This window comes from Microcaecilia unicolor, chromosome 14 (genome assembly GCF_901765095.1).
Source record: "Microcaecilia unicolor chromosome 14, aMicUni1.1, whole genome shotgun sequence".
NCBI classification, from domain to species: domain Eukaryota; kingdom Metazoa; phylum Chordata; class Amphibia; order Gymnophiona; family Siphonopidae; genus Microcaecilia; species Microcaecilia unicolor.
This window is the reverse complement of record NC_044044.1, coordinates 52,510,535-52,523,711: the sequence shown is the minus strand read 5'-3', so window position 1 is coordinate 52,523,711 and position 13,177 is coordinate 52,510,535. Positions and strand designations below refer to the sequence as shown.

General features: G+C 45.0%; 1 protein-coding gene across 2 annotated transcripts in view; it reads right to left on the bottom strand.

Annotated features, from left to right (window-relative positions):
- LOC115457848 (Fc receptor-like protein 3) overlaps positions 1 to 12,530 on the bottom strand; it is a 100,315-nt gene extending 87,785 nt beyond the window's left edge. For both annotated transcript variants that reach the window (XM_030187501.1, XM_030187502.1), the window contains exons 1-3: positions 12,447 to 12,530; positions 9,973 to 9,993; positions 1,337 to 1,597 (exon numbers count right to left, since the gene is read on the bottom strand). In XM_030187501.1, the coding sequence (XP_030043361.1) occupies positions 1,337 to 1,597; positions 9,973 to 9,993; positions 12,447 to 12,477 (313 nt within the window). In that variant the 5' untranslated portion in view covers positions 12,478 to 12,530. The remainder of the gene's footprint in view (positions 1 to 1,336; positions 1,598 to 9,972; positions 9,994 to 12,446) is intronic.
- Between the last annotated feature and the right edge of the window lie 647 nt (positions 12,531 to 13,177).

Sequence of the window (13,177 nt, the reverse complement as noted above, 5' to 3'; positions counted from 1 at the left end):
AAGGCTTCAAACAGTGTGACCACATCACACCCTTCCTGCAAAAGCTACACTGGCTACCAGTACTTCACAGAGCCAAATTTAAAACTTTGTGTTTGATTTTCAAGGTCCTCAGACAAAATGGGCCAGAGTACTTAAAGAGTAAGTTAGCTGTTGAGACCTCTAAGGTCCTCTCAAGGATCATCAGTATCTGTACCCTCGTCAAAAGAAATTGTTCAATGTGATACCTGCCAGTGAGTCTTCTCAAGAGTAGCCCCCACACTCTGGAATTTACTTCCAGAGGGGTTACATATAACTTGAGACTACCTCTACTTCAGGAAGCAGGCGAAAGCCTGGCTCTTCTCCCAAGACTTTAATACATAGGGTGACTGATTATACACTCATTCTGCACCTGGACTAGCTTGCAACACACACTGTAACTTAGATCAGTTCCTTATATCTTGTTTAACTGTACAAAAGAACTTGTCTTGAGTTTAGCCACCCATCTGTTTATCCCAACTGACTCTGTACCACCCATCTCGTCTCCATCTATATATCTGCACTAGGCCCCTCAGCTATACAGTAAACTGTATTGTAGAAAAGCATTAGCATATCTGTTAGTTGAATGTTCTAATGTGTGCTTATTAGGTGTATCATTAGTATTATGCTAACATTGTATTATATCTCTGGTATTTGAAATTCAGTGCTGTTAAATGTGTATATTTTTGATACTGTTTCATGATAGTCCTATTATTAGATTTCAAATTTGCTGTTTTCAAGTTTACCTCATTTATTGTATTTATGTTTATTCTTGGTTATTTTACTATTGTTGTACATTGCCTTGGGTGAACCCATTCATATAGGCAGTTAATAAATCCCAATCTCTATATATAAAAGGCACCACCAACGTTCTAAATGAAGCCTCCAGCCAGAAGTGTGAAGGGGGAGAGATATCCGGTTTCCCCATGAGTGTCTGCCCCGCCCTCGCTCTCTCTGTAACACAAACAGTGAAGGAAAACACAGCAAAGCACGAAATCAAATCACTCTCTCTGTAACAGTGAAGGACTCAGAGGGGGGAGGGGAGAGAGGGCAGAAGCCCTCACTATCTCTGTAACACAAACACAGCACAGCAGGAAACTTAACACTGAAGGACTCAACTCCGAGGGGGGAGGGGACAGAGAGGACAGACAGCACAGGGGAAGGGAGAGAGGGCAGAGGGCAGGGACACACACACTCCCACATGCACACAGAAGAAAACCTTGCTAGCCCCCGTTTCATTTGCATCAGAAATGGGGCTTTTTTACTAGTAAATAAATAAAATAATATACACTGCAGCTGATTTTTGTTTCGCTTTACTTACCATTACTAACACTCAGATTAACAGGATCACTACGGTCAGATTCAGATGTTTCACAACTATAAGCTCCGCTGTCACTTCTCTTTGCGCTTCGCAAATAATACAGGTTTTTCCCTTTCTCCTTGGTGAGTTTCTTGGATTCTTTGTACCAAGTATACCAAGCTTTTGCAGAAGTTGCATTACACCCCAGAGTGACTGAATGCCCTTCCAATATAGTGCTCCATTGTGGGTCAAGAAACATAACAGCCTTGCTCTCGGATGCCACTGAGGTTGGAATAAAAAAATGGGGAAAAAAATAGAATAAAATCATTTGACAAATCCAAGCAGCATATATTGAGTAAATGAAGTCGCCTACAGTAGTTTTAGCCTGAAGCAAGAACGTATTGGGTGGGTGCAGGTGTGAACTGTGGTGGTGGTGGGGAGCATGGAGGGTTGGGTGTGGGGGCAGGGCCGTGCCAAGAGTCTGTGGCGCCCCCCTGCAAATGATCAGTTGGCACCCGCCACCCCCCACCCCCCCCACCCCCGCAGATGAACAGTTCTGCACACCCCCCCCCCCCAACAAGATCCCTTTTAAATTTACCTCCGGCAGCGAACAAAGGCGCAGTGTCAGTGAAGGAGGCGGCACTCCCAACGTCTCTAGTCTTCCCTTCACTCAATGTCCCGCCTTCTTCTGATGACATTTTCTTGACGTCAGAAGAAGGCGGAACACTGAGCGAAGGGAAGACTAGTAGAGACGTCGGGAGCGCCGCCTCCTTCACTGACACTGCGCCTTCGTTCGCTGCCGGAGGTAAATTTAAAAGGGATCTTGTTGGAGGGGGGGAGAGAAGAGGGCAGGCAGTTGGGACATGGGAGAAGGTGAGGTTAGCATGGTGCGGTGGGGCGCCCCCCCAGAGGACGGCGCCCTCCTGCCGTGCTTACCTCGCTTACCGTGTTGGCACAGCCCTGTGTGTGGGGGGGGGGGGGATTGGAGATGTGTATATTCAGGATGTGTTGGTCTGTTGGAGGTGTAGGGGGAAGATGGGTGTTGGGAAGGGGTGTTCTTTCCCCTGTGCTCCTGCATGGTCTCAATGAGACTTTTCTGTAACTGTAGCATCTTCGTCATTTAATATCTTTCTAAGCGACATTGCAGGGGCGTTAAAAGGAAAAGTTTGTTATTTTGCAGGTGACATAAAAATCCACAACAGACTGGACACCTTTGAGGGAGCATCCAGAATGAGAAGCGATTAAATGACTGGCAGTTAGGATTCAGGGCAGCAAGGTGCCAAGTCATGCACCTAGAAATCTGAGAGAGTAGTACATGATGGAGGATGAGAACATATGAACATGCCTTACTGCGTCAGACCAATGGTCCTTCTAGCCCAGTATCCTGCTTCCAACAGTGGCCAATTCAGGTCACAAGCACCTGGCAGAATCCCTAATAGCAGCAACATTCCATGCTACCAATCCCAGGGCAAGCAGAGGCTTCCCCCATGTCCATATCTATAATAGACTATGGACTTTTCCTCCAGGAACTTGTCCAAATCTTTTTTAAACCCAGATACGCTAACTGCTGTTATCACACCCTCCAGCAACGAGTTCCAGAGCTTAAATTTGTCTGCATGTTTTCTGTGGTTCCCTATTCTGTATCAGGTGAGGGGCTGAAAAAATGACAAAAGCAGATCGATATAAGACAAACAATAGTTTATTATTGTAAATCTAATGTACAGATCAGCCCGACACAGGCCGTGTTTCGCCCAACAGGGCTGCTTCAGGGGCTAAAAAACAAATAACATAACATTTAAATTCCTAATATAAAAATCTATATAAAACAATGTTTGGTCTATAGCTAAAAGCATGAATAAAAACACAGATAAAAACATATGTATTACAAAAATATCCCACAGAAGGAAAGAATATGAACAATTGAATATATAAAACACAATAAAATAAAATCATGCTGCTATATATATCAACTTAATGGCAATGTTGTGATATGCTGATAGATACATATATATAACAAAAATATCTCGCAATAAAGAAATTATTACAAAATATATCAAATGCATCTACTGGGTGATATGATACAGGGGTGATATGATACAGACGTTCAAATATTTGAAAGGTATTAATCCGCAAACGAACCTTTTCCGGAGATGGGAAGGAGGTAGAACGAGAGGGCATGAAATGAGATTGAAGGGGGGCAGACTCAAGAAGAATGTCAGGAAGTATTTCTTCACGGAAAGGGTGGTGGATGGTTGGAATGCCCTCCAGCGGGAGGTGGTGGAGATGAAAACGGTAACGGAATTCAAACATGCGTGGGATAAACATAAAGGAATCCTGTGCAGAAGGAAGGATCCTCAGGAGCTTAGCCTAGAATGGGTGGCAGAGCTGGTGGTTGGGAGGCGGGGCTAGTGCTGGGCAGACTTATACGGTCTGTGCCAGAGCTGGTGGTGGGAGGCGGGGTTGGTGGTTGGGAGGCGGGGATAGGGCTGGCCAGACTTATACGGTCTGTGCACTGAAGAGGACAGTACAAATAAAAAAGTAGCACATATGAATTTACCTTCTTGGGCAGACTGGATGGACCGTGCAGGTCTTTTTCTGCCATCATCTACTATGTTACTATCACCTTAAAATGAAATATTTGAAATAAAAATGTAAGCTTAATGTGACATATATATCATATACAAAAACTATGATTAAAAACAAATAATGAAAAAGAAATATTTTTCAGTTGTTTTCATTAATACATAGGACACCTACCTACACAATGATCTTTTACTGCCAAAATATGGTGAATATTTCTTTTTCATTATTTGTTTTTAATCATAGTTTTTGTATATGATATATATGTCACATTAAGCTTACATTCTTATTTCAAATATTTCATTTTAAGGTGATATATACAGTAGATGCATTTGATATTTGATATATTTTGTAATAATTTCTTTATTGCGAGATATTTTTGTTATATATATGTATCTATCAGCATATCACAACATTGCCATTAAGTTGATATATATAGCAGCATGATTTTATTTTATTGTGTTTTATATATTCAATTGTTCATATTCTTTCCTTCTGTGTGATATTTTTGTAATACATATGTTTTTATCTGTGTTTTTATTCATGCTTTTACCTATAGACCAAACATTGTTTTCTATACATTTTTATATTAGGAATTTAAATGTTATGTTATTTGTTTTTTAGCCCCTGAAGCAGCCCTGTTGGGTGAAACATGGCCTGTGTCAGGCTGATCTGTACATTAGATTTACAATAATAAACTATTGTTTGTCTTATATTGATCTGCTTTGTCATTTTTCCACCTTGGAGTTTGCAGATCGTCTGCCCTTTTGTTTTCTCAGGTGAGGGGCTGTCCATATTCTAAGTGTGTGCCTGTGGTGATGGATTTTGCTAGCATGCAATGTCTGTGTAGGACTCTATCAGTAGAGCTTGTTCCACGTCTCCACTAGCAGGTATATTGGTGCTTTAAGGTCCGATATAATATTTATAGCACTGCCTTCTAATAGGTGGGTTAGGGATGTTGTGGTGTGGTAAGCTTCCTGTAAAAGTTCTGAATGTCTCTTTTTGCAGGGTGTTATTTTGCAAAGTGTCTGGCCTTATTTCAAATCAGTCCCTGGGGCAAGGGCTGCTTCACCCAGAATAAAAATGCTCAAACTAGTTTCCACATCCTGTAGAGGCACTGCACAAACAAAAACCATCTGCTTTAACCAGTATCTGGCAGTGGAAGGAGCATTTGCAGTTCCTGAGGAGATAATCACAATTTCAATATGGGAATATGGAGTTTGTGATACAGAACTGAAGCTTCAGGGTTTGTATTAGAGATTCTGACCAATCCTATACAGAATCCAGTCTCCACTCCCACAAAGAATTAGTTAAATGATTTTATCAGCTATAATGGCAGTTTTATCAGGTAGATGAAACTGACTGGAGGGGGCAGGGTTTTTTTTAATGCACAGGAGACCCTAGTATCTAATACTGATCATTTAAAAGTGGGGGGAAACGAGGGTGTGATATTGTGGTGGGCATGACTTGAGGAAATGTTGCTTTGACTTGCTCCCCCCTCCCCCCCCCAAAAAATATTTATATCTAGGGATGCCATGGCTGCTGGCTACTTCAATCCCCCAAACTAACCGCATTCCTGGGACTACCCAAATGAAATGGCCACACGTGTTGTAAGTGGTGATTTAAAAAAAGAAAAAGCTGCACGCCACACATGTATACCTCCAGTATGCACAGTATCCTCTTTCTAATAGTGGTCAATCCAGGTCCCAAGTCCAGGAAGGATCCCCAAAAGCTGATATCTATGCTACTTTCCTATGGATAAGCAGTGGTTTTCCCCAGGTCTACGTTATTACTGGTTTAAAGACATTACTTCCAGGGATTTGTTTAATCCTTGTTTTGGGTGGACCTCAGAAGTACAAGTGTATTTTACAATGTGAATACATGTAAGCGCCAGCATTCACATACATAGAGGGGCATAATCGGACGGGGACGGCCATTTCTAAGGGCGTCCATCTCTAAGGATGTCCGGGCGAAGGGGCGGGGAAACCTGTATTATTGAAACAAGATGGACGTCCATCTTTCGTTTCAATAATATGGTCGGGGATGCCCAAATCTCAACATTTAGGTCGACCTTAGAGATGGCCGACCTAAATGTTGAGATCGTCGACCTTAGAGATGGGCGACCTCGGTTTTCGCCGATAATGGAAACCGAGGACGCCCATCTCAAAAACGACCAAATCCAAGGCATTTGGTCATGGGAGGAGTCAGCATTCGTAGTGCACTGGTCCCCCTCACATGCCAGGACACCAACCGGGCACCCTAGGGGGCACTGCAGTGGACTTCACAAATTGCTTCCAGCTGCAAAGCTCCCTTACCTTGGGTGCTGAGCCCCCAACCCCCCCCCCCCCAAACCCACTCCCCACAACTGTACACCACTACTATAGCTGTAAGGGGTGAAGGGGGGCACCTACATGTGGGTACAGTGGGTTTCGGGTGGGTTTTGGAGGGCTCCCATTTACCACCACAAGTGTAACAGGTGTGGGGGGATGGGCCTGGGTCCGCCTGTCTGAAGTGCACTGCACCCACTAAAAACTGTTCCAGGGACCTGCATAGTGCTGTAATGGAGCTGTGTATGACATTTGGGGTAGAGGCTGGAAAAAAATGTTTTTTAATTTTTTGGGGGGTGGGAGGGGGTTGGTGACCACTGGGGGAGTAAGGGGAGGTTATCTCCGATTCCCTCCAGTGGTCATCTGGTCAGTTCGGGCACATTTTCGAGGCTTGGTCGTGAAAAAAAAAAGGGACCAAGTAAAGTCAACCAAATGCTCGTCAGGGACGCCCTTCTTTTTTCCATTATCGGCCGAGGACGCCCATCGCTTAGCCACACCCCCGTCCTGCCTTCAGTACACTGTCGACACGCCCCCGTGAACTTTGGCCATCCCTTCGACAGAAAGCAGTTGAGGATGCCCAAAATCAGCTTTCGATTATGGCGATTTGGGTGACCCTGAGAGAAGGACGCCCATCTCCTGATTTGTGTCGGAAGATGGGCGTCCTTCGCCCCTGATAGAATCTTAAGTGAAGCCGCTCTTTTTTTTTTTTCTTTTTACTTTAGAAGATGTTCTGGCCGATATTCAGCCAGGGGCAGTCAGTATTTTTTTTAAATGTGACCTTCGCTGGCTAGATTATCCTCCGATATTCAGTGGGTCCCTAAGGGATATCAGCCAAGACCCACATAATTTGTTTTGTTTTTAAGGCCCCTCCAATCCCCTGATGCAACTCCCCCTCTTTCCTGTCCCCCCTCTCCTCAGGCTGCTAATCGTAACCCCCCCTCCCTCCACCCAGAACAGGCACCCAATGAGCCTACCTGATATCTCTGGTGGCCAAGTGGGGGCAATGGGGACAGGAGGAAAGCTCACTCACTCTTGCAGCTGCCTTCAGAAAATGGCTGCCATGACCATTTTCTGCTCCACAAGGAGCAGCAGCGAGTGGGCTTCACTCCTGCCTCCACTTGGACCAGGAGCAGGGGGACTACATTGGGGGATCAAGGGAGGGGCTTAAAAATAACATAAAAAAATTATGTAGATCCCAGCCAATATTCAGTGCTGGGATCCCCTTAGATAATTCAGCTAAGTTAGGACAGTCAACTTTCCCAGTGATGAGAAGTGAATCTGTCCTGGGACCAATGTTATTTAATTTATTCATTAATGATATTTGGGTTCCTCTGCCCATTTATACTATCCCTTTGATTGATTCTAGTCAGTATCAACTTTGCAGCAAGTTTACCGGACCCTTTTACTAAGCTGCGTATAAAGTGCCCCATGCTATTTTTAGTGTGTGTGTTTCAACATGCTGAGGCCACTTTTAAAGTGGCAGTAAAATGGCCACATTTTTCTTTTTTCCCTTAATAGCCATGTGCTAACTTCTCAATCAGTGAGTGGCTATTAGCGTGTGAGCCCTTACTACTACCCAGTGGTGTGCTGGAGCCGTCTCGCACCGGCTCACAAGAGCCGGTTGTTAAATTTTCTTCCGACTTGCGAGCCGGTTGTTAAAAAGCGCGAGCCGGCTCTGGCTCTCCTCCCTCCCTCCTCCCTCCCTCTGGATCCGGTCCCTCACCGACTCCTTGTCCTTCGAATTCTTTGGGGCAGGCAGTCTTGCCTGCCCGCTGCCAGCGCTGACTCTCCCCCGCTGCCGGTTCGCGCTTTAAAAATGACATCTCAGCGGCCATTTTGAAGCGCGATCCAGCAGCGGGGGAGAGTCAGCGCTGGCAGCGGGCAGGCAAGACTGCCTGCCCCAAAGAATTCGAAGGACAAGGAGTCGGTGAGTGACCAGATCCGGAGGGAGGGAGGGAGGAGAATTCGCTGAACAACTCGGGAGGAGGTGGCAGGGGAAAGAAGGGAGTCGCTGGGCATGGGTGGATGGAGGGGAGAGAAGGGTCGCTGGGTATGGGTGCGTGCAGGGCAGGGGAGGAGGGTCACTGCTGGACATGGGTGGATGGAGGGCAGGAGAAAGGAGGGACACTGGACATGGGTGGATGGAGGGCAGGGGAAAGGAGTGTCGCTGGGTATGGATGCATGCAGGGCAGGGGGAGAGAAGGGTCGCTGGACATGGGTGGATGGAGGGCAGGGGAGAGGAGGGGAGAGAGAAGAAATGCTGGGCATGGATGGAGGGGAGGGAAGAGTGAGGAAGGAGATGAGATGAGGAAAAAGGAAGAGAGGAGAAAAACTGCACATGGATGAAGAAAATAGGCAGAAGCTGAGGACCAGAAATGAAGAAGAAAGGAACAAAGGAAAGAAATAAATGGAAAGGAAGCCCTGGAAAAGGAGTTAAGAGGACAGATAGCAGCAGAATCGGATACTGGGCCAGCATGATCAGAAAAAACAAACAGTCACCGGACATCAAAGGTAGAAAAAAATCATTTTATTTTCATTATAGTGTTTGGAATATGTTCACTTTGAGAATCAGGTGCTCAACATTAAAAGTTTATATTTATTTACTTATTTATGGCATTTTATTGCACATTAAACATGAATTAGATTGGAACCTGGGATCATTTAATTTTTTTTTCCTGGAGTAATGCATTGCCACCACCCCCCCCCCCCCCTCAAGGCTCTCTCCCCGGCTAGCTCTGCAATTTGGGGGGGGGGGGGCACAGAGGGGGATGGGGGGCGCAGAGGGGGACCGGGGAGAGAGCCTGTTGTTAAACATTTACCAGCACACCACTGCTACTACCTATTTACCCACGTTACCCAATTAGCTCAAGGCACGCCTACCCTCTGCATCCCCATGATAAAAAATGCAAACTATTTTTTAGCACTAGATTTGTACATGGCAATCGGCGAACTACCATTGGACAACTCAGCATGTCCAGAGGCAGTGCTTTTTGGCGCAAAGTAGACACACGCTAGTACCTACTGCCGCATAGTAAAAGGGCCCCTAACCTGCTTATTTTCAAAGGAGAAGGCCGGCCATCTTCCAACACAAATCGGGAGATGGCCGGCCTTCTCCTAAACCCAGCCAAATCGGTATAATTGAAAGCTGATTTTGGCCGGCTTCAACTGCTTTCCGTCACAGGGCCGGCCAAAGTTAAAGGGGGCGTGTCAGCAGGGTACCGAAGGTGGGATGGGGGCGTGGTTACGAGATGGCTGGCTTCGGCCGATAATGGAAAAAAGAAGGCCAACTCTGACGAGCACTTGGCCGGCTTTACTTGGTCCATTTATCTTTAGGACCAAGCCTCAAAAAAGTGCCCAAACTGACTAGATGACCACCGGAGGGAATCGGGGATCACCTCCCCTTACTCCCCCAGTGGTCACCAACCCCCTCCCACCCACGTTTTCTTGAATTCAGATACAATCTTTGCCTCCACCACCTCCACAAGGAGAATGTTCCATGCATCCACCACCCTTTCCGCAAAGAAGTATTTCTTTAGCTTATTCCCGAGTCTACCGCCGTTCATGTTTGTCCTATGCCCTAAGCCGCAGCTCACACAGAACCTGGTTGGCATTGTATGGATTTGGAGCGATGAGCACCTTATTTCTATAACCTTGTTCTTATGAAATATTCTACCAGTATAAGCTGGTCACCACAAGTGAAGGCTGTTGCATCTTAGAAACCAAAAATGTAGAGGAAAGAGGTTCACTTACCTACTTGTCCAGTAACAGCGACTGCAAAAAGTAACACAAGAAAAGGGTCATGAGTTAAAATTACCAACGTATTTTTTTATTTAGATTTTGCTCACACTTTTTCAGAAGTAGCTCAAGGTGAGTTACATTCAGATACACTGGATATTTCTCTGTCCCAGGAAGGCTCACAATCTAAGTTTGCACCTGAGGCAATGGAGGGTTAAGTGACTTGCCCAAGATCACAAGGAGAAGCAGTGGGATTTGAACCAGCCACTTCTGGATTGTAGGACCAGTGCTCTAACCACTAGGCCACTCCTCCACTCAACTTAGTTAAACCTCAGTACCTAGAGCAACCAGAGAACTCTAGTTCTGAGCCAGTCTTGGCTTTGATTGAAATGTGCCTATGGAGTTGTTTCGGTTTTTGCAGTGATATCAGAACTACGAAAGTCCCAACTTGCATTGAGAAAGAGGAAGCATAAAGTCAGTCTGGGATCAGCTTGTCCCTGATGACCCCGAGTCCTCTCCCAACCTAGGTGCTGGTACTGATAGTGACACATATTCAGAATTTACATTATGGGAGTCTGGGGGTTAACTTTGTTCAAAATCAGAAATGGAAACTAACAAATATTCACATATCCGTTCCCAAGTATCACTGAAAAGCCTTGAAAACATATTCAAATAGCCCACACAGAATCAGAACATAGCAATGAGCACAGAAATTTCTGAGCTAAACCCCAGCTTTCCACTGTGAGGCAAGCTTGATACACGTGTGACATTTAAGAAAGGAATGATAAGTGTTTTTTTTTCTTATACACAAACTAATTTTAATTTACAGTTTAGAGGACATTTCCTGGGGTAAAAATCAAACAACCATGTCAAAGCTATATTTTTATGTTTTCCAACAAATGAACTGTTGGGAAAAATTAGAGATCAATGAGCAACCATAGCAGAGACCAAAGTTCACCGAATCTGGTGCTCAAGAAGAAATGTGAATGTGAGAATCAGAAATATCAGGTCAGTGTATTGAGAAACCTGTGTCTCAAAAATACTGCCCATATCCTGCATCGATACATCTGGCTCACGGGAAGGACTTGATATTTAGAGTGCTAAACCCAGCCAAGAGCATCTGGTGGGCTGTGCAAAACCATAATAATAAAAACCATAATAATAATAATAACAATAATACTCTCCATTGTATTCCGTGGAAAATAGTTAGAGGTGCAGAACAATGACCAGATTTCCATTCCAAAACTCCACCCTCCACCTCCTCCCCCAAGTCTTTCCAGCAGTTTGGACCAGAGTACCAAAGGCAGAAGCATACACACACCTTCCCTCCTCCCAACAAAACAAAAACATAAACACACCCCTACACACGTACCTCCTGTACAGACAAAGGAAAAAAACCAACTGAAGCAGATGGTGATAGATGGTATCAAAATGCCTTTTAAAAGCCATCTCCACTAGCACATACTCCTCCCTGGCCCACCACATTCACTCACATACAAGTCAACAACTCTCCATCTAACTCCAGTCACCTATCAAGCGCATAACCCCCTCCCCCACCTCCACTGTCCCATACACAGCTCACATACTACACACACTCACACATTCCTACACATCCAAAGACATACCCCTCACACTGCACCACACAAACACTCTCCCCACACATCTCCCACAAACACACAATCCCACAAACATCTGTGCCTTCTATTATCCCAAACACAAACCCTCCACACACATCCCTTTTACAAATCTGGTCTGGACAGCATGCTTTCCCACCTTCTTTGCCAGTATATTAAGTCATAGAGAAAGGAAGGTTAGTGTGCCTGATTTAAAATAAGTCCCACCAATGCTAATCCAGACCAGTTACCACAAGTGAGATCTGTCCATCTGTTGGCACATCTGAATGCACACACGTTTCTACACTTACAGCAGTGCATAAGTGTGGGAGTAGGTGTGTTATGGTGCCTGGAACATGCAAGACTGTGGAGCTGAGTATGTGTATATCTATCTATATATAGGCTTAGCTGACATTTGGGCATGTGACAGTGTTAATCTGGGTATGCCAGCAAGATGACTTCCTCTCTGTTTAGTGTGAATGCGAGTCCCTATGAGAGTGAGTGCCCATCTCTGAGTGACTGTAGTATGACTATGAGAGACTGTGATTGTTAAGTGTGCCAGAGAGTGAGTGACTGTGTCCAAGTGACCACAGTATGAATGTGAGATCACATGAGAGTTAGACAAGTTTGCACGTATGGTTCTGAGCAACCTAGTGTGAATGTGAGATGCTGAAAAGTGATTTGAGTGTGCATGCTTTTCTCTAAGTGATCACAGTGTAAATGAGTGAGAGATAAGACTTCACATATGTCTCTGAGTGAGTATAGCATAAATGTGACGGTGAGGTGAGCTGGAGAAGTTCTTGGACCATGTACCCCCCCCCCCCCCCCCCACCTTCCTTCCAGGAGAAACAGAAAACAAAGGCGAGAAATACTCACAAAGGTAGAGCAGAGAAGCCCAAGCTAGCATCTTTTTCCTCTGTTCACACTAACTGCTCCTGTGCAAAAGGCATCCTGCAACAGATATGAAAGATTCATTTAGCACTCAGGAAACAGAAATGCAGCATCAACAGAGCTCACGCCTTTTACCCTCAGGAGAATTCTACTACCAAACCTCTTGTCTCCTCAGCCTCCTCCCGTTCATAGTGGCTCCTTTCAGTTCTTTAGATATTCAAGCAGTACACCACAGAATCCGGAGGAGGAGGAGGGGGGGGGGGATAGCTTTAAATATCCCCTTCTTTTAAGGAATAAAAAGAAAGAAAACTTTGAGATAATGCTCCATTTATGTTCAGTCCCTGTAAGCAGTGGGTTTATTATCTATCCTCTCTCAGGGGATTGTTGCTCATTCTCAGGAGTCCTCTACCCTAAATCTATGCTTTATGCTGTCAGAGACCTTGTGTCCTCCCCCTTGGAGGTTACTTCCTCTGTCATTGCTCATAGGGATCCCACTGATCCTGGCTTTTGGTCCACAGGGGACAATACAAAAAGCTGCATGTTTCTTTAATGGTTTATTTTCAATTTTTCTGTGCTAATCTTACTCCTGATGCGGTAACAATTTTACCATGGGCATAAAGGAGAGGCTGGTGCTATCCAAACAGACAATGGAAAACTGTCTGCAAAATAAGGTGTTGCATCTTTTATTAGGAAGCATTGTCTTACTTGTTAGACTG